General features: G+C 46.8%; 1 protein-coding gene across 1 annotated transcript in view; it reads left to right on the top strand.

Moving 5' to 3' along the window:
• JMJD1C (jumonji domain containing 1C) overlaps positions 1-20,125 on the top strand; it is a 163,320-nt gene that overhangs the window by 95,129 nt on the left and 48,066 nt on the right. Inside the window, exon 3 of the mRNA XM_075423086.1 lies at positions 10,588-10,701. Coding sequence (XP_075279201.1) covers positions 10,588-10,701 — 114 coding nt within the window. The remainder of the gene's footprint in view (positions 1-10,587; positions 10,702-20,125) is intronic.

Below are 20,125 nucleotides of genomic sequence, written 5' to 3'. Positions count from 1 at the left end.
GTAGGCTGTTCCTGAAACTGATAGATTAGGGATAGTAGGATTGGGAGATGCTGTTTCTGAAAGTACGGTTTGATGTGGTTGGGCTGCTGGGGGAAGGAGTGCAAAGAGTGGACGTTGTGGGCTGGAGGTGTTCGTGATGGCATTTTGAGTGGATCATGTATGCATTTAAGTCCCGAGGAAAGGAGGCTTCAGTAATCCAAATGCAGGATGAGTGTAGGCTGGTGCTGTGAACTGTGGGAGTGGATAGAAAAGCATATGTTTTATGAGAAAGATCTGCAAGAGTTGCATGTAACCTGGACCCAGAATTGAGAGAGAGCCGGTCACACTTAAAGAAAACACTGATGTTACTGGATTTGAATGCGTGGCAGGGTCACAGAATTTTTGCTCAGCTAACAAAGGGAGAGGGCATAGGAAAACATAAGTCTGTTGCAGCGATGCTGGGCTGGAGATGACAGACATCCACGAAAGGGTGCCTGAGAGACTGCTCAGTATTTTGTCTTTGGACATAAGTAATAAATCTGGAGTTAGAGCACTGTTCTGTAGATTCCAAGTATAAGGATTTGTATCTTTATGTACATGGCATACCGCAGAGGCTAGGTAGAGAGAAAAATGTCAGTGACAGGCAGCTAATAGAAACGGAATTAGGGAAGGTGTAGAATGGGCTAGGAAGAAAAGAAACTAGGGGCAGCAACTGTAAAAAATACATTTAGGTACCTTAGACCTGAAAGAGCGAGTTGAATTTGTACAAAGAGCTGGGGTTTTGTAACAGGAGAAATGAAAGCAACTTAGCCTGAAAGTATTTGTCAACATTAAAAATTTGTCGTTTCCAAAGTTTGCAGGTCATTTAGACACTGGCAGCAAACTCCAACAAGTAAGAAAACTCATGCAAAACTACTGCCTGCAATGATAATGACTTTTTTTTTTTTCTTTAAGGCCATGCTTCTGGTTTTTCTTTTTCCAAGATTATTGGTCTCCTATTGCAGCAGAGACACCAATTTAACCACAAAAATAGTGCAAGTTTACTAACAGAGCTTATTCCCGGAGCTGTGATTACAGTACTGGTATGATGTAGATGGGGATGAAGTAATGGGGAAAATTGCACGGCCATGTTGGTGGCATGCAGCATTACACCCCACAGTGCTTGCCCAAGGAAGGATAAAAATGATTTTAAAAGTGATTGAAAATATTGCAAAGATAGAAACCAGGTTTTAAATTGGATTAATTTGAAATACACTGTAAAATCAGTTAGCCCTGATATGTGAGTGTATTAATTGTGTTGTTGCTCATGGTTCTCTATGTACACTGTTGTCCTCAGCTTCTCAATTTTTAAAAATTACTGAGGATAGCCTGGGGAAGTTTTGGATGTCTGTCTATCTCCAAAAGAGATCTGCCCACCTCCATAACCAAAAAGGAGAGTTTAAATGAAGAATTTGCCAAGTGAACTGGCGCCTAAATGCCAGTTACTCTCTTTTGCGTCTTGCAGCCTCAGTAGTAATGATTGTTTCACACACATTAATTCCTCCTTTGGACTTTGGCTTCTGCACTGAAGTACACTGTTTGAACTCGGTTGGTTTGCACAAATACGTAATCAGAAGGTTCATTTCTCCACTAACGTGAGACTGACCGTAGCTCTGCTCTTACATTGCGTTGTTTCTGCTGGAGTATGGCTATAAAACAGTTCTGCTTGCAAAGCAAATTTAGGGCAGCACACACAGGAAGAAGATAAGTAGAAAAATGCTCATTTAAATGATGAAGACTGATTTAAATAACTCCCATTTGTTTCAAAGTTTAAATATTTACTCATTTGCAATATTTACATGTGCTCTTTCCTTGCCAGCAGCATGGCATACGTGGGTTTCTCTGGTGGGGTGCGGGGAGGGAGCGTGGTGTACAGTTCCAGGGGTTTACTGCCTTCAAGAAACGGAGGAGGGTCACAGCAGAACCCCCCCAGTCTGTGTGTGCTCCAGTTTCCCGATGTCCTTGCGGTGTTTCTGGCAGCGCGGTGCGGGTAGCCTCCCAGAAGGGCAGTGACTCACGGCCGGGTGCTGGCTGGCGGCCAGCCCGCAAGCACAAGGGCTGCAGCTGGCCAGGGCTGGGGACACAAAGCCAACAAAGGGGCTGCTGGGGACCCCGGCGCTGCCCGACGGCCTCAGCCCATGCTGCCAGCCCTGCCCGGGCACCAGCCGCCCGGCAAACGCCTCTGTGTCGGGGCACGGGAGTGAAAAACCTGCCAGTGTTCCAAAGGGGAAAAAGAATAAGAAAAAAAAAAAGAGCAGCTCTTGGAAAACCGTGCCAGCACAACCTGGTGTGCCTTCCGCCTCAGAGCAAACAGACAGCAAACTGAAAACCTCCAGCAGAGGCAGGCGAAGCCGTATGCTACCTGGAATTTTTTGTGCAGTCTGTAAAAATACAAAACCTGCAGTATCGCCACCCTCGTGTCCATGGCCTGAGCCTGGTGTGTGCTGCTGCGGCGCACCGAACGCTTTGCCATAGTTGAAGTTATGACTGCGATTTTAGGAAGGGAATGTTTGCGTTTTCCCATCGATTTTCATGATTATCTGCAGTTCTAGCGATTATCTGCAAAATAGGGCACGCTGTGTTACCAGTAATACATGTATCCTGTGGCAGCCAGCCAGGACAGTAATTGAAGGTCAGGGATTGTTTGCTGAGTGCAGTTCAGTGTGCTGCCTAATTCCGTAGGGGACTGGCAGTGCCAAAGAACAAAGGCAGCTCTGTTCTGCCAGTCTGGAGTGTGGCTCGTCTGGCGGAGTTCAGGCCCAATTGTGAGACGAAGCAAACAGTAGTTGGAAACAGCGCTAAAATAATGTGGCTATTAAATAAGCCGCTCTGAATTGTAGTATTTTGCAAGTGTCATAACCAGGCTTGGGTAGGAATATTTTCCATAGGCTTTGGGACTCTGAAGACACTCGTTTTAAAAATTCTTCTTAAAAAATCAGTGTTAGTGCCTTGACATGACAAATCTGTGTTTTGTTAAGAATGCACACAGATACACTGCAGTAAATTTAGTAAGCCGTAATGACGTAAACACTGTTTTGTGTTGCCTTAGCATACTTAATGTTAGCAGTTGTACCAGCAACAACTTCTTTATTTTTTTTCATGCTCTCAAAAATTGCTTTCTTGCTTAGCGGATTTTTACTGAGATTGCCTTTAATGAAGCCCTTGGAAATAGAGTTGCTGGGTTAGTATTCCCATGTAGCAAAATCCCTCTGTGGTAATGAATAGGTGGTGCTGCGCTGGGTATTAATATTCTTTGTTACTAAGTCCCAGTCTATTAATAAAGCTTTGTCCAAATGGGCAAACTTGCCTGTCCTCCAGACAGTCTTGTGATTTGTATTTTAACAGTGTCTGTCTTGGATATTATTAAGGATTGCCTGCCTTGACAGTTGTACCACATACCTCACAGCTATCACAGCACCATTAGTTCAGTAGTAGCATGAAGGATGTTGCGCTCTGTAGTAGGCACAATTCATTTGTTTGCCCTGCCTGAAATAACTGTTAGTGTTTGGACTCTTACTTGAAAGAAATGTAAATCAAACTCCTGAAACGGTGTGAGAGGTATGTATTTGGTAGAAGTAGGAGCGTGTCTTTGGGGTGTTCAGTACCACTTGAAGGCAATCTGAAATGCGCTTTATAAGTTAAATTGAACATCATACGAGTATAGAATGGAGTTTGGAAAAAATGCCTCGTTTCTTCTTGGCAGAGTCTTGGTTCAGAATATTTCCTTGTGTCAGCCATTACTGACAGAGGTCACAGAATCACAGAATGGTAGGGGTTGGAAGGGACCTCTGTGGGTCATCTAGTCCAACCCCCCTGCCGAAGCAGGGTCACTGCATCTAGGTGTGTCTTGAATATCTCCAGAGAGGGAGGTGGTGTTTTTTAGAGGTGGTGAGGCCTCTGAAGAACTGAGTTTGTGAAAGACTCCGCTGCCCGCTTGACAAGCTGCCCTGTTGCTGTCTGGTGGCAGAACGGGCACGCTTCTGCACCACAGGGGTAAAGGCGGTGCAAACTGCAGCCCCAGACGTGGAATAAGGATGCATTTTACTCTCTGCTACTGCATGACCTGTCTCCGTCCCGGTGAAAGCGGCTGAGGCGTTATTCGCCCTTTGCCCCAGGGGAGGTGGAGTGGAGAAGGAGGAATTGGAAAGAAACCAGGTCAAAATGGTGTCACTGAGATGTTTGGTTTTTTCTCTGGAGATGAGGCCAGGCTGGGGCAGGGGGTGTGTTTTGGGGGAGCAGAGGGGGTTAGCGAGCCCCGTGCTCTGGGGTAGAAGAGGGCCTTTCCCTGACTAGCGCTGAGGGCGAGCGGTTCTGGTGAGGGGCTGTGCACAAGGTGCTGGAGATGAGAGGAGCAACTGTCTGGCCTGGGTGGTCAGGAATAGATGGAGGCTGCTGAGGGCACGGCCACCTCCACGCAGCCTCGCTGCCTTATAAGGCTGCTCAGCCGCTTCGGGCTCGCCGGCCTGGAAGACCACTTAAAAGGGAAAACCAGTACAATAAACCACCCCTGCCGCTGTCCCTTCAGAGCAAAATCCAGCTTTGCGGTTACGTGGTTGGAGCGTGGGCTGGGTGGTGGCCAAAAACCGTGCGCAGGTAGCCTGGCTTCTGCCCCGTGGTGTCACAAGCTGTTGTGGAGGAAACCTGGTTGCTGGGGAAAAGTCCGTGGTGGGTAGAGCGCCTTCCAGTTCAACTTTAATTTTTAGCTGTACTTAAGTATTTTATTATTTGAGAGCTCAGTGTTTTATAGCATTCCAGTACACCTTCAAGCTTACATCATTTGGAAGAATTCAAGATGAGAACAGAGGGGTGGTCATGCATTGATTTCTCATTATTCTCATACTTTTTTGGCAAACTACACGCTTTATATTTTTTCCATGAAATAAAAAATGTACAGCTGTTGATGTTTAAAGGGGTTTGGAGGAAATAAATGCCTATCTCAGCCTTGTGATTGTTTTCCCTTTTTCCTGGTGTGTGTGAGCTAACCGCAGGGAGTGCATTACAGGCGTCTGCTGAATTTCTGTGTGGAAATCATTTTCTCATCATGGTGCACACGCGCTTTCACCCCCTGGACTATTCCAGTGAATTGATGTCTGTGCGTAGACTGTGAACAGCCGCTTGGTTTGTGCCGTCAGCTTCTGTTCCAAACAAGTTTTACAGAGGGGTTTTTTGTCATCAAGGCAAAAACAGGCCGCATGCTGAAAATGAGGAGATTGTGCCGGAGAACGTTCTGCGTGGGCACAGGGGCTGTGAAGGCAGCGAGCCGTCGGGGCCGGGCGGCCGGCTGTCGGCGGGCCCACCGGCCGGCGGGCAGGGAAGGGCCTGCGAAGGACCGGCCCGGCACCGTGGGGCTCTATGGGGCTCGGAGGGCCTTGGGCCGCGGCTCGGGCGTTGCAGGGGGCCGAGCTGGCGCGGCCCCGCTGGGCGGCGGGAGGCTCCCCGCCGCCCCGGCCCCGCTCCCTGCCGCCGCCACACGTGGCCCGCGGCTCCGCCCCCGCGGGACGTGGCCACCTCCCCGCCCGAGCGCCCGCCGAGCGCCGCCCCTTCCCGCCGGCGCGCTCCCCTTGCGCGGCTCCCGGCTCCTCCCCGCCCCGGTCGAGCGCCGCCATGGCCGGCCCCGCGCTCCGCGTGCCCGCGCTTATGTAAGCGGCGGCGGCGCGCCATGACCCAGCAGCGGGGACGCGCCGGGGCCTTCGCGGCGGGTCCAGCTGCGCCGTAGCCCGTGCCGCCCCGACAAAGGGCTAGCGGCCAGCCTCCCTCCTCCTCCTCCTCCCCTTCCTCCTCCCCCAGCCCCGCCGTCCCCGCCCCGGGACGGCCACCCGGTCCGGCCCGACCCGGAAGCGGCGCGGCGAGAACCATTTTTCTTGTGAGTTCAAAGGCGCAGGCGGGTGCGGAGGTCCCGCGGGCCGGGCCGCGCGGCGCCGGGCGAGGTGCGTACCGACGGGTGGGGGGTAAGGGGGAGAATCCGCCGCCATGGCGAGGGGGGGGTCGAGGGGCGCCTCCGCGGGACTAACCTTCCCCCCCCCCCCCCCGCGGACATTTTAACTTCGCGAGGGGCGCCCGCGCGCCTTTGTTCGCCCTCCGAGGCCGCGGGGGCGGAGCGGCGCGCGTGATGGGTGGGCTTCCGCGGGCGCGGGGGAGCGCGGCGGGGGGCGCGGCCCTCCAAGGGCCCGCGAGTCCCGGACCCCCCCCACCCCCCCGCCCCGGGGCGGCCCGCGCCCGTCGGAACAGCCTAGCTTTAAGAAATTGGAAATTTGTTGTTGTTAGCGAGGCTAACTTCGTGCCGTTAACGGCGGCGGCGCGCTCCGGGGGCTGCTCGTCCAGCCGTTGGCGCCGAGGAGCCCCGCCGGTACGGAACAGCTGCGACAGTGGCTGCGGCGCGGCGGGCGCTGCCATGCGGCGCCTCCGACGGGGAGGGAGGGAGGGGAGGGGGCCCGACTGGCGGGGCCGCTGGGCGCCCCGCTCGCTCCCGCAGGCTGCTGCCGTCTGCTTACGGGCTGCGACGCACCCCCCCCCCCACCCAAGTCCCCCGGGAGTCCTGCCCGGGCTGGAGCCGGGCCCTGCCGCGGGGGGCGCAGGCCGAGCGGTGCTCGGTTGCTGTCTCGGACCTGCGGTGTTTGCCCCCTGCTCGGTAACCGTGCCCTTGGGACAAACCGTGGCGGCCAGCGGGGCGAGCGGCGGCTGCCCTGAAGTGCGGCGGTTCAGCGTCACCGTGAGGAGGTGCCAGCGCTGCGCTGTGGCAGGCCAGGCGGAGGAACAGTGTGTGGAAAAGTTGGCTGAACAGGACGTGTACATGGAGTTTACACGGCCTTCTCAATTTTTGTGGCTGAAAGAGGAAAATCTGTAAAATACCCATTAAAAAAAAAAGAAGGCCGATGCGGTGCCCGTGCGCAGGAAGACGCGGCGTCGCGGTGCGGTCACCCGCGGCGAGCCGCCGGCGTCGCGGTCTGGGCCGGGGGCTGCTGGCTCCTGTCGCGGGGGGGGCACGGGGCCGAGCCCGCAGCCGCTCGGGTGCGTGAGGCGGGGAGGAGAGCGCGCGGCCCGCCGTTGGCACGGGATCAGTAGACGCGTTGCGTTACTGCGCGAGAGGAAGAGCGGCTGCCCGGCCAGTGCTATTGAGTAGTGCTGAGGCCGTTGGCTGTGGAGCGGTGGCAATGGTACTTTCTGTTTTCTGAAAACTCTGTTTGCATTTCCAGAAGGTCCAAACCCGGCTTTGCCTCTCAGTCTCAGAGCGGTGCCAGATGCCTCCCGTAGGCAGGTTATTTCTTGTGTGAGCTGGGGTAAAATCATGGAGGGGTGGGGGGTAGGTGAGGCAGAGTAAGAACTAGATTTTATTTGGTGTCAGGGAATATGGTAGCAAGGCCACCAATGCGTGGTGGATGTGTTCACAGAGCTCGCTTTGGCCGAGCAGGGAAATTTGTTGGGGAAAAAGTGTTTTGTTTTTTTTTTTTTTTTTCAAACAGCCACTAAGTGCTGTCACTTAAAATGGAGTGCTTTGAGTCGTTTGCTTAATTGTGGTCTTCAGGGAGCTGGGGTGACACAGATGGTTAGAGGAAGCTCTGTGGAAGTTCGAAAGGGAGATTTTTGTTTGAAGAGATGCAGTTTTTCCCGATTCTCCTTAGAGTTGTCCTGCACTTTGGGAATGGAAAGAGGGAGTGGAGCATTTTCCTCTGAAAGTCAGCAGGGAGCTCATTGGGCCTTCCTATGTCTATTTTCTTGTCATTGCATGTCTCACATGCTTGCTTCTAGTAGCTGACTCTTGCCTGCTGTGCTCTTGGTCTGTTTTAGTTTGCGCGTATGGGATGCGTGGTGTGAAGTCTGGTCACATCTTCCATTTTAAGATTTTTCAAATCCCTAACCCGTCCCTGTTTGGATGACCCCTTCGTGGCCTGCCTGTCTCCTGGAGCTGATGGAGTCTGGACTTTGCTTTCCCGAGAAGGCCTGCTTTTTTTGTAGGGTGGGGTTTTGTTGTTCTTTGATAGTGAGAACGTTTTCTTATACTGCCTGAAAAATCTCAAGTCATGTGCAGCTGAGCAGCCATCCATGTATGAGGGAGGTGTGTGACATGGCGTAGTTTTGCTTTATTTATTTACATATTTTTCCTCTGTGCTTGTGGGACAGCCTGCATCCTCCACATGCGTATTTTGGGGGCGTTGGCCTGTCTAGAGGCTTAGATCTATGAAAGTGAGTGAGAAGGCATTACGTTTCTCTTCTCAGAATAATCACGCTCACAGATCTATATTTGGAACTAGTTCTTTTAATACCAGCAGTAAGATAAAGTGAGCTGGTAGCTCACACGTACCTTAATCTGTAGTGTCGTCTCAATCCTGAATGATAGCTGCAAGCTGCATTCCACACGGTTTCGTTTTGGCTAATGATGTGGTATGTCCTGTTGTTTGTAGTCGGAAACGTGTTTCTTGACCTGAATAATAGCACAGAAAGTTAGAAAGGAGCCAGCGTGGAAAAAGTAGAACAGTGTATGCAGAGACGCGGGGGCAGATTAAGAACTGAAAGACTGCAACGTTGACTTTTTTAAAAAAGTTTGTCCCCTTGTGAGTTTACACACTCAACACTTTGCAATTTTGTGGTGTGAACTCCACCCTCTCTTAACTCGAACCATTAGCAATGCAAGATCCATTACAGAGAAGTGATGCAACAGCAAAGGCCCTTTCTTGGCTATTAGAGGTTAAATAATTATTTACTATTCAGACACTGTAGTTAGCATATTATCTTATTCTCCTGCCCCTCCAGCCCTTTCATCTAGTTACCCTGTTGTTGAGATGGCTGACTGGCTGATAGGGTCTGTTTCTTTTTTTCCTTGCTTGCGTGAGAAAGGGTAGCAGCCGAAGTGAAACCTTAAATAAAATGGAAACAAGAATGCGGTACATAAAATCTGAGCAGTTGTAGAGTTGGATATTTTTATTGGAAAGTATTCAGTATCTCCAGTGAGGTATTCTCTCATTTGTTCAGTAAGTGCCAAAGCTGAAGCTCCAGAGAGACTGGAGTTATATTTAGCCTAATCGCAAGGCAACACCTTGGTAAAGTAGGTAATGAAGCCTGATAAAACCTTGAGTGCATCTCACGTGAGCTGCCAGCAGGCTGGCGGAGGGCGGGTCACTGACTGCTGCGGCTGCCCTGCTTAGGTGGCTTTTGTCAAGTCAGGGGGTTGCTTCGTGCCTCAGTTTCCCCATCTGTAAATAGGCAGCCGGGGTCCTGCCCTCCCCTTGTAAGTTCTCGGGGTCTGTTGCTGCGGGGTGTTGCCTGTGAGCTAGTGTTGTCCTGTTGTAATAGCGGCAGCTTACAGATCGTGATGTAGCATTTGCACGGTGCTTCATGTGGTTTGACCTGCCCTTATTTCTCCTCTTTGTCTTTCCCTCCTGCATTATAAATTTAGCATCAGTCTCAAAGGGCTTTCTTCTTTTCCTGTTTTCCCTCATTACTATTTTTTTCTCCCACAGAATAATTTTCCTCTATTTTTTCTGTCCCTCCATGTTTTTTTTTTTTTCCTTTATATCTTGCATGTTCTTTCTGCCAGTTGTTTCTTTTGTTCACCCGTGCCTTCCTCTTGCTGTTCCCGCCTGTCTTCAGAGCGGCATTTTCTCTCCCCTCCATCCGCTGGGATTTCCTTTTCACCTGACTCATCCCGTCTCCGTCATGCTCTCCTTGCGCTCCCGTTCCAGGAAACCCAGCCAGCAGGGAGGGGGACCGCCTGCTTGCCCCCTCTCCAGGAGACCCCCTGAAGTCATGGCTCCCTCCTCGCTCGCCGGCCGCGTCCTGCTGCGTCCGGACGAGACCGGGTGCTTTGGGCACAGGCTCCGTGGGGACACCGAGGAGCCCCTTGTGCCCTGCTCCCCTTTTCCCCACGCCCGGCTTTCGCAGCGGGGCCGGGAGGTTTTCCTGCTTCCTCCCGCGTGCCGGGGAAGAGGCAAGGGGCCCCTCGTCGCTTCCCCCGCGTGTGGGAGGCAGCGGGAAAGCCTTCCGGCCCCGCTGCGAAAGCCCCGGGACCCCGGGTGCTGTTGCCTGCGAAGCCGTTGCGCCGGAGCAGCCGGTTGCTGCAGGGAAGGAGTGGCTGCGGGGGCGGCGGGCGGCAGCGTCGGAGCAGATGCAGACGGGCAGGGAAATGAGGTGGTTGACTCGAGGCAAGGTGAACGATTTCGGAACAGGAAGGGGGGGGAGCGTTTTCGCCGCTGCAGTCCGTTTCCACTTCAGCATCCTTAGCGCAGTTACCACTGTGCTAGCTAGTCCTGCAGGGAGGATCTGCCTGCTAAGCTGTGTGCTGAAGATATAATTGTGCTTCTGTACTTTGAGCTTCTGTGGTAAACACTCTTGCTTAAGCACGACGAGGGAAGGGAAGAATGTATGCTGTAGTTCCCTTTTCTAGCTGGTTTTCAACCAACGGCACAAAGGAAAAATGACAAAACGCGAAATCCTCCTTTCTTGTATAATTGGTAATTGTTATTCTGTTTTAACTTGTTTTGATGGAAGAATTACGTCAGTGTTTATACAGTCCTAGGGATTTGATGTGCTGAGCTTTTTTTAATTGGTTAATTTTCTTTTTTTTTTTTCCAATAGACATTCAAGCCCTTGGTTGGAAAAAGTGTATACAATTCAATTACTGCAGTAGAATTCCTTGTGGACAGACAGCTGGATTTTATTACTGAAGATAGTGCCTTTCAGCCCTATCAGGTAAGAAATTTGGGTAGCGTATAAGTACTGTCCGTTTAGCTTTGTTAAAATGCATGTGTTTATTATTTTTAAGTCCTGTGTTAAAGGAACAATTTCCTAGTGATTATTGGCAGAGATTGTTGCTCATTTTGTGAAAGGTTATATTGGATACTGTATCTGACTCTAGTGAGTCTGATCATGTCAAGGAGTCCTGTGCAACTAGTATTACTGAACCACCTTTAAATAAAATACCCGATCCCTCTAAAGGTTAATCAGTATCATTAACTGTAGAGCAGATAAAAGATAGTATCCATCTGTCTGAAGCTAGGCTTTCCTTTCTAGGTGTTTGTGCTACTATGGTGATATCTGACTTACTGTTTTTTTTGAGAATGATAGCATAAAATGTTAATTAAAAAAAACAAACCACTTTGCTGCTGTTTTTAATACTGCTGAAATTTCCAGTGTCCTTGATTGTAATGCCTTCTTCATTAATTAGAAACATTAATGTATTAATGTTTGTGTATTTAAAGAACAAGAGAAACAATGGATCTCCCCCCGCCCTCACCCCGAAGGTCTAAAAAGCTCTTCTGTGACAAATAGAAAAACATGTGATACTTCAACTTGTGCTGAACTGATTGCAATTAGAATAGCCATAAATTCTTTCTTGCGGCTGGGATGGTACACTGTGGTGGTACAGAAATAGTACTTTGAGACTTGGAATAACAGATGGCCTTGAACAAATGCTATGTAATTTTGTCCTGACACCCCTTCTTCCCTCCTCCTTCACCAAGACGTGTTTTTTTTCCCAATACCAAATATAGAGCTAGAATAGAAAAAGAGAAGCGACTGAGAGAGAATCCTGGGGAAAGGAGAAGGAGGTTGAGTTCATGGAAGGGCTGGTGCTTTTGTGTGTGTGTGGTGGGGAAGCCAAACGAGTTTAACGCTTCTCGTCGTGGTGAGGTTACATGTTAGGACTCGAACAGCTTGGCTCTGCTGCAAAGGACAGTTTCCACTATCAGATCCCACGGTAGTGCCTTCAGCCTTCTAAACCAGCACAACCTTGATTTTCAAAAACGGGAGGGGGGGGGCGGGGAAGAGCCTGTGACATTAGCGAGCTGAGCTGGATTAGCCCAGGGTGCAGTGCCGTGGCTTCCCCTAGGGAGGGGGTCAGGGTGACGCAACGCGGAGTGGGATATCCTCCTTTGGCAGCAGCGACCTCTTAAATCAGCTGAGCCGTGAAGTGTAAATTCACCCTCGGAGTCCAGCCGCAGTCTTCCAGATTCATTTTACAAAGCAAATACTTGTGCTGGCGTCTGTCCTTTGCCTGAAATCTGTCAAGATCATGTCTCTGGTAACATTTATTCCAGTAACAGTGATCAATCTGCTTTTGGCAACGGATCATTTCTCATAAGATGAGCCGAGCAAAACAAATTGAATGTTTGAGAAGGACTGCCTTTTGTGGAACAGTCTTATTGCAAGCCTGGCTGACAGTAACATAGTGATGCTATATGCATTTTAGGTCCTTGCTTCAAGGAGTATTTACTGATACAGTATATGACACAGAAGCACTTTGATTTGGAAAGGTGCATACAGACTGAAGTTGCAATTTTTGGAAGTCTGTCATATGAACAGCTGGCTTTATAATATCTTGGTAGATGATCCTGGAATTAACAGCGTTAGCAAGTTCAGTTTTAAAAAAGGTGTTGACCAACAACTGGTACAAAGCAGTAGCTTGTGAAAAATAGTTCCAGCTGTAAGCTTGGTCTCCCTAACTCTTGGCCTCCATTTTTGATGCACAGCAGGCAACTCTGTGTGAGAGGTCAGGTTGTTTCCCCCTCTCATGGAGCAAACAGCTGCCTATTAAACCCTGAGATGGAGGCTACTGATCTGTATCAATCAGAAGTAGTTTGGTGACAAGAGAACTAAATCGTCTGTTTGTTTTAACGTTACAGGAAGGTTGCTGACAGACATTCCCTGTAAGTACTAAGGCATCCAGGATTTGCATCTTAACTGGATACTGCTCAGATATTGAATGTAGGAACAGAAAATAACGTTGACCTCACTGATGAATGCACTGATAAGTGCAAAGATTACTTTATTTGAACGATTATAAGAAGTTTTAGAAATTTCTTTCATGGGCATGCCTCTTTGCAGGGCTGTCAATGTCTCATTGCCAAGTTTTACGAGTTAATTGTATAGATAAGAGCTTTATTGAATGATAATGTCTTCAAGAGAATAGAAACTTTTTTTTAAATATACTAACTGAATTATGCACCAACAGTTTGTTAGACAGAAATACTAACTCAATCATGGTGAGACTCTTTCCTCCTGGAAGATACCTGAAGTGGGAAGATTGCCTATTCATTTGTTTTTTCTGTTAGCGCTGGAAATCACATTTTTAGCATCAGTCGCTCAATGTTAAGGTAGTTTTCACTTGTACCATTTTTCTGGAAGGCCTTGCTTTTCTTTGGCGTGAAAACAGGTCCTAGATAAATCTTCAGTAAACTTGCTGTGGAAATAGGCTTTTCTAAAAAGAATCAAAAATGGCCTCTTTGCTGTCTTGTTTGGTCTGGAATACCGTTAACCTGCTTTTGAGCAGAAGTGAGAACTGAGGAACCATTCTTTGCAGAGATGAGTTAACTTCGAGTTTTTCTAAATGTGTTTAGTTTTTGGATTAAGCTCTCATGGCTGCACATTTTCAATATGAAGTCCTTGGAGACTGTGGTGATCTAAACACTTTTTTATTGCATTTTGCTGTTAGTGCCCAAAATTCCAGTACCTTTCTGCCAAAACAAACAAAGTTTGAATCTGTGTGGGAAGACTCCATTTCACTTCAGATACAATTCTTAACTACTGAGTAATTTTTCCCATCATTGCATATACCCATAATAATAGTAATGGGCAGCAGACGAATGTTTGGTATGAATTCTGCTCAGATCAGTTCAGATCAAAAAACATAACTATTGGGCTAAAGGGCTTCATGAATAAGGTGGTGCTGCCCAGTTTAAAAGTGACAACTGCTCAAGGCAAAGAAAACAGCACACTTGGCATCCTTTTAGTCTTGGCAGGAAAAACAAAGTTTGAGTAGGCAAAGAACTAAATTACTGTCGTTACCAGAAGTGGTTCTTCCAGAACAAGAGTAAAGAGACTTTGGCAGGACGCGCTGAGGAATCGTGAACCACGGATTCCCATGCCATGTCTGCTCTTTGCATAAATAAAGATGTTTCAATTATGAAGAGATTCAGCAACCTTCGCAAAAGCTACATGAATATCGTTACTAAAAGTAGGTGTGCAGCTGTGCTATACTAGCCTTTTTCCATTTTTAATATCTTCACAAAGTTCCCTATAGCAAGTATTAACACTTCTTGGTGAATTTTTTATTTACAGCTAAATGTGTTAGTGTTTTTTCTTTTCCCTCAACGAGTGTACTGCTTTCAGTCCTTCCCTTCTCTGTAAAAATTCATTGGACTTTGTGTGTGTGGTGCCTTAAACACCAACCTGCAACTTGTTTCCGGTGGCTTTTATCTCTGTTGATTCACAGAGGATACAAACGGTATTACTGTCTATGTGAAACTTGTGTGTGACCGAGTGACTCACTCATTAATCTGGAATGGTCAGACCGTTTAGTCATGCAGTTCTTTTTATGGTGGTGACAAGGGGATCCTGAGGAGAAAGCAGATAGGAACATTTGCCATGGTACTCTGCTTAGCAATGAAGTGAAAATTCTGTTCCTTCGCAGGAAGTGGTAGACGTAAAATTTACAACGTGCATTTTCTATGTCAAAATAGTATCTGTAGGAAATGTCATTTTGAAATGTGATGTGTAAGTCAGATCCTTAATATTTTTCCACTTTGCATTCACAATATATCATGTATATTTTGCGATTAAGTAAAAATTGACAAATGTACTGGGGTTTGTAGCGGCTCTTGCTGTAGACTGAAAAATGAACACACTTTCAAATATGTTTGTTAAAATATTTTAAGCAAAATTATAGTAAGGCTACGCAACTACAAGTGTAACATAAATCAGATAATTAAACTCAGATGGTTTTGTATAATAATGTTACTTGTGCTATTCTGCAACAGCTATGCGTCTATTCCTTATGATACACATAGTAAGTTAAGCAGCAGGAAAGCTGCTCGTGCCTTAATTTGTTTAAGCTTTGTAGTTTACTTGAAGGACTACGGATGGGGATGTGAAGCATTAAAGCTCAGCATATGGTATGTGTGACCTCATCCGTGGGGTGTTTTTGTCTGGGTGGTGTTTGGCAGTACCCGTCACGGGCACTCTTGGGCTGAAGTGTGTGGTTCTGCTGTTACTGGCTGAAGCAGCTGGAGTCAACTGCATCATACTTTGGACAAGCAAATAAAGAATAACAAAAAGTGTTCTATATTGTGTTTTTCCGTAATAAGATACACTTATGGGAAGACCCGGAAAGACTGCTTTGAAGCAGTCAGTGTGTTTCAGCTATGTGTCTGGGTTGGGCAGAGCAGGGTGCATGATAGATTAGCTATTTCCAAATATGTACACGTGTATTTCGTGTGTATGCAATAATACGTTTCCAAAGGGTTTGCTAGCACACAGCACTGGAACAAATATGCACAGCTGAGACAGGGCAAAGAATTCAAATTAAGTTCCTTCACAATCATTGAACTTCCTGCAAAGGGGGCATTTCACCACTCAAGGAAGGAAGTGGAAGGGTGTGCACAGAGTCTTCAAAAAGTCCTGCACACTGGTTAAAAAAAACCCCAACCAACCCTGAGAAGAATGAATCAAGAACACACTTCAGTTCTTCTCTGTGGTGGAATCTCTCTTGGATCTGCCCTACTTATTCACAGTCTCCTTCAGAACAACTTTTTATCTCTCTCTTTTTTTTTTTTTTTTTTTTTTTTTTAAAGACAAGCCTCGTTGCCTTAGTGTTTCAAAATGGTATGGTCTACCTCTGTGCTGAAGGTTGCAGATGTAAAGACAGGGCACCGAGAAATGCCCTGTGGAGGTGTTATGTGCACAGCGATAAGCATGTGTACTTTGCTCTTTTTCTAAATGTGCGTTGCACGTCTGAGAGCTGACAGGTCAGATGTCTTAACACGCCTTAAAGGTTGCTGAAGTAATAATAATAAACTTTCTCACTGATCATGGAACAGGTACCTTGGATTCAGTATCTCATACTGCGCTAATCTTGCTTGATCTGTTGCAAATTCAAGTTCTATGTGCCATGAAGTAAGGCTCGAGGAGAGGACATTGTGCAGCTCTGATGCTCTCCTTTTCTGTTCATTATGGGCAGACAGTGGGTATTTCAGGCCTGGATGCTTTGGGTTTCGTGACTTGCTTGCTCATAAGAGCAAGCCAGCCATGTAACGTGGCTTGTGTAGTAATGACATGTACACATAAAAAAAATTCTTCAAACATCTTGAAACAGGAATAAAATAATATTTTTCTGTCTGTATTTTAAGCACCCCATAATCATACAGTGCACTCATCTTTCAGACTTCTTACTTTAAACTTCAGGCTTAAAAATAGCTGCTGGGGCTGAAAATTGCTTTTCCCATAAACTTGTACCTCCACTGAGGAGGCGAGCAGGAGCTTTTGGGTTGGTCCCACCCTTTGAGGTTGACAGAAGCAGCTCGGGAACTCCTGGTGGCAGCCAGCTGGCAACCGGGGCCGGGGCCGTCACGTGCTCGCCTCCCGCTTTCGTTTCCTCTGCAGGCAACAGAGGCGCGCACAACTTTCTGCAACTTTAACTCTTCTCAGCATTGTCTTTAAGAGCAGTCTCCATTCTTTTCCGTGTGTCTGGTGTCTGGACCACCCATGAGCAGTCCAGCTGGCTTCTCTGGCAGCGTCGTAAAGAGCCATGGTCTAAACAGCTTGTTACTGGCACATCTATGTTTAAGTGTACGCTTCCAACGTGAGGGGAGGCAAAAGGTTGCGTCCAGCTACAAGTGGGTCAGATGACTCATACCAGTCCTCGCTCCCAGTTACACGTGTGGGACAAGGAGTTTCCTGCGCTCGCAAGGAGAGAGGAAGGAGGGAGGAGGGATTGGCACCCTCCGTTCGTAGAGTCGGAGGGAGTACATCGTCTCTCCTAAGCCTGTTTCTGTGCCTCCTTTTGAAAAAGAGCTGCTTCCCTGAGGACTGCATCTGTCTTTATTCTCAAAGTTAGTAGAATAAACTTGTACCTTTCTGCTTCACCTTGATTTCTTAAGAAATAAGGACTTTAGTCACCTTTTTGCCCCTATCAGAGAGGCTTGACCCAGGAGTGGAGTTCTTCCAGATCTGACAAGCCTTAGGGAAATGAGCAGCATAGGGGGGAGGCTGTCACTCAGCAGGCGGGTGGGGTGACTGCCGCAGATAGTGTGGCTCCTCGAGGTAGTAGGAGGGAGTTGAGGTGGATCTGCTGAAGGCTGTGGGAAGGTACACAAGGAGGAAGAGGAAAGAGTTGTGAGGTCCCTGGGATAAGCTGAGGTTGTTACAGTGGAGGTAGGTCTCAAACCCGCAGGAAAACATGTTTCCTTCCATTGTCACAGAGAGACTGGTTTTACTCTTCCTACAACTTTTCAAAAATCAGAGTTGGTTAAATGGTTTGACTTACTCTTACTAATCCTCCTACTCTAGGACTTGTTAATTAAATTTATTAATCCTATTCCAGGAGGTAGCATTGAAATAAATCATTTAAAAGTTAGGAATTCAAAACAGAACAGATAAAACTTGTTTATTCTTTGAAGGTGAAGATCAAATCCTTTTGATGAGGTATCTTAGTACTTCTCAAAAGCAGTCATGGGATTACTGAATTTATAAATCCATCTGGTGTTTCTGGGTAAGGAACTTCCTCGATCAGTTTTTTCACCAGTAAAAGCCCATGGAAAATACCCCTCAGTAGCGAGAGAAGGGTGCCTGTTCCTCGGTTCTGTGTACTCAAGTTTCCAGTCTTCACATTTGATTTATTAAAACTGAAAGTTTAAAGTATTTTTCTCACATGATCTTCTTGACCAGTACTATTTTCATAATCCAGACACAAAGTCAGCTCCCAGAGAAGTCCGTTTCACATTTTGATAACCAGATGGTGGTTTGCCGGTACGTTCATGCTTTCCCAAATAGGTGCTGTATGTTGGAATTGGGAATTGTTAGTGCTTTGGAGAACTCTGAAGCATGAATGTAGGTACAATCCTGCAGTCATTGCATGGGAGTGCTTACCCAGGGAGGGAAAAGAGTAGGCCATCCTGCATTTCAGGTAGGGGGGAAACTTGAGTTTCATTGAAACGTGTTCTTTCCCGAATTAAGCTTTAGCTTGACGTGATTAACACAATAGCTCATTTGATGAAGTGCTAATGGTTTTGTTTGCTTTCATTACTTCTCTGATACCACATTCCTTTGTTCAGGGTTGCTAGTCTATAACTTCTTACTAAATGTATTTTTGAAATTACTCCTAATAGAAGAACTGACTTGTAGTCTAGGGTTAGTGCTTCATTTGAACTGCTCCACAGCCTTCAGTAAGCTGCAGCTAGTAGACACTGAGAGCTGTAGCAGTTCCAGGTGCGTATATGGAATTCCTTTTCCAGGCCAGACGTCTGGGGAGAAGCTCGAGTAATTTTATAGAAACTTGATTTTTTTTTTTTTTTTAATTAAAACCAAGCATGAGTCTTACGATTTTCTTAGACATTGGAATAACTTTACTAATAAAATAAGTAGTGTAGTATTTCTTGTGGTGTAGAGGGCTTGGTGTACAGTGCATTTCCTGATCAGGCTTCATTTCTTTTTAACAGTATACTACATAATTAAATATAGTTCTGAAGTTTTTTTTTACCGCCATTGTTTGTAAATACTGATTCTCCCCTTCAATCTAGCAAACATTTCCTGTCTTTTGAATGGAATTAAAATTAACTATTCCTGTTTTTTCCCCTGCATCCTCCTGTTCTTGTGTGCATCTGCCAGCAGTACTGGGAGTAGTGTTTTAGCACGCTTTTGCTGAGCAGGTGGATTTGAAGCGCAGTGTTTTCTGTGCATCTCACAAATTAATCTGTGTTTTAGGGTTTTGGTAGTAAATTTTAAGCATACAGTTTAGAAATTGTATTTCAACCACAGAGGCTGGGTTTTTACCCAGTGTGAATGTTTTCTTCCCTTTTGCTATCTGCTTTTCACCACTCCATGTCACTCTGGTATACAACAGATAAAATCAGGTTAAAGCAGATTTCAGGATGTGTCAGACTTGGTGGCTAAAGTGTGGTGCTTTTAGGCTCCCCCCCCCAAATGATGTAGTTCAGTCTTGAATTATGTTTTTACTAGGAATTTTTTGGTTCTGTGTGCTAGTAGATTTAGCGGAGGAAAAATACTATGAAATAAAAGAGCATTGTATCAATTTTGAACACTGAATGACTTTCCGAAGTTTGCCCCAGGGAGTTTATTGCAGCAACAACTGAAACGTCCCTGTTTTCTGATTAGCAATTCAGTCTTTGCTCTTTGCAAGACCGTTATTCATCTGGTTTATAAAAGGCACAGCCACTGCTTTCTGCAGAGTTGCAGAGAGCTGTAGTGTTAATCCAAATATGATATACATCCCAGCTGGTCAGACCTTTTGTTATTTATAGGGAAAATTCCTAAAATGGCTCCAGCAGGTCAGAACGGAGCTCTTGGGAGGAAAAAAGACGACAATTATGACTGCATTGCTTCTGATACTGCCTTGGAGCAGAGGCAGCATTTCCAGGTTTGTACAGTGACGGGTTCGCTGTTGTATGCCCACCTGGGCAGTTGGAGAGGCTCTGCATCGCATCCCTGAGACCAGAGGGGTTACTTCTCATGAAAGAATTTCTGCAAGAAAATGTGCTAAATGTTTTCCTGGCCCGGATGCATTGCTTCTGTGCAGTGCTGGCTTAAATCCTGTTAGAAATTAACTTCTTAAAGTTCTGTGCAAATAACACTGGTACTTGTTCAAAATGTGAGAGAAATGTGTTTTATTCCAAACTGCTTTTGTGTTATCAGTATGTTTGCCAACACTGTTACGTAGCACTATTCTAAGAAACACATTTACAAACAAACCCTGAAAAACCGTTTGAAAGTAAAACATTACTGTGATAGTAATTAAGTGGACCAAACTCCACTGAAACTGGCTTTTCAAGAACGTTTTGAAGATATCTGATATATTCTTTCTTCTTGACAAAAAAAACCCAAAACGGTTAAGATATTTTTATTGTTGGGAAGGATTTGTATTCTGCCTGTAATCCTCATAAGCTATGGGGGGAAAGGAGCTGGAAAGTTGTATATTCCCAGAGCTCATATTTGGTGAATCAGAGTGAGGATATTTGCAGAAGAGACTGGGTAGCTCTAACTGCTGGTAATCTGAAGTTGGTGGTAGTTCAAGTTACAGAGCAGAGAGTTATTCACAAGAGTGAGAGACTCTGATGCACATTTCTAGGAGGTGGTGTTGGTTCTAGGAGCTGTCATCAGTCTGCCG

Source organism: Opisthocomus hoazin, chromosome 6 (assembly GCF_030867145.1).
Source record: "Opisthocomus hoazin isolate bOpiHoa1 chromosome 6, bOpiHoa1.hap1, whole genome shotgun sequence".
Taxonomy (NCBI): domain Eukaryota; kingdom Metazoa; phylum Chordata; class Aves; order Opisthocomiformes; family Opisthocomidae; genus Opisthocomus; species Opisthocomus hoazin.
The sequence above is the reverse complement of the archived record's forward strand: the minus strand, read 5'-3'. Positions and strand labels throughout refer to the sequence as shown.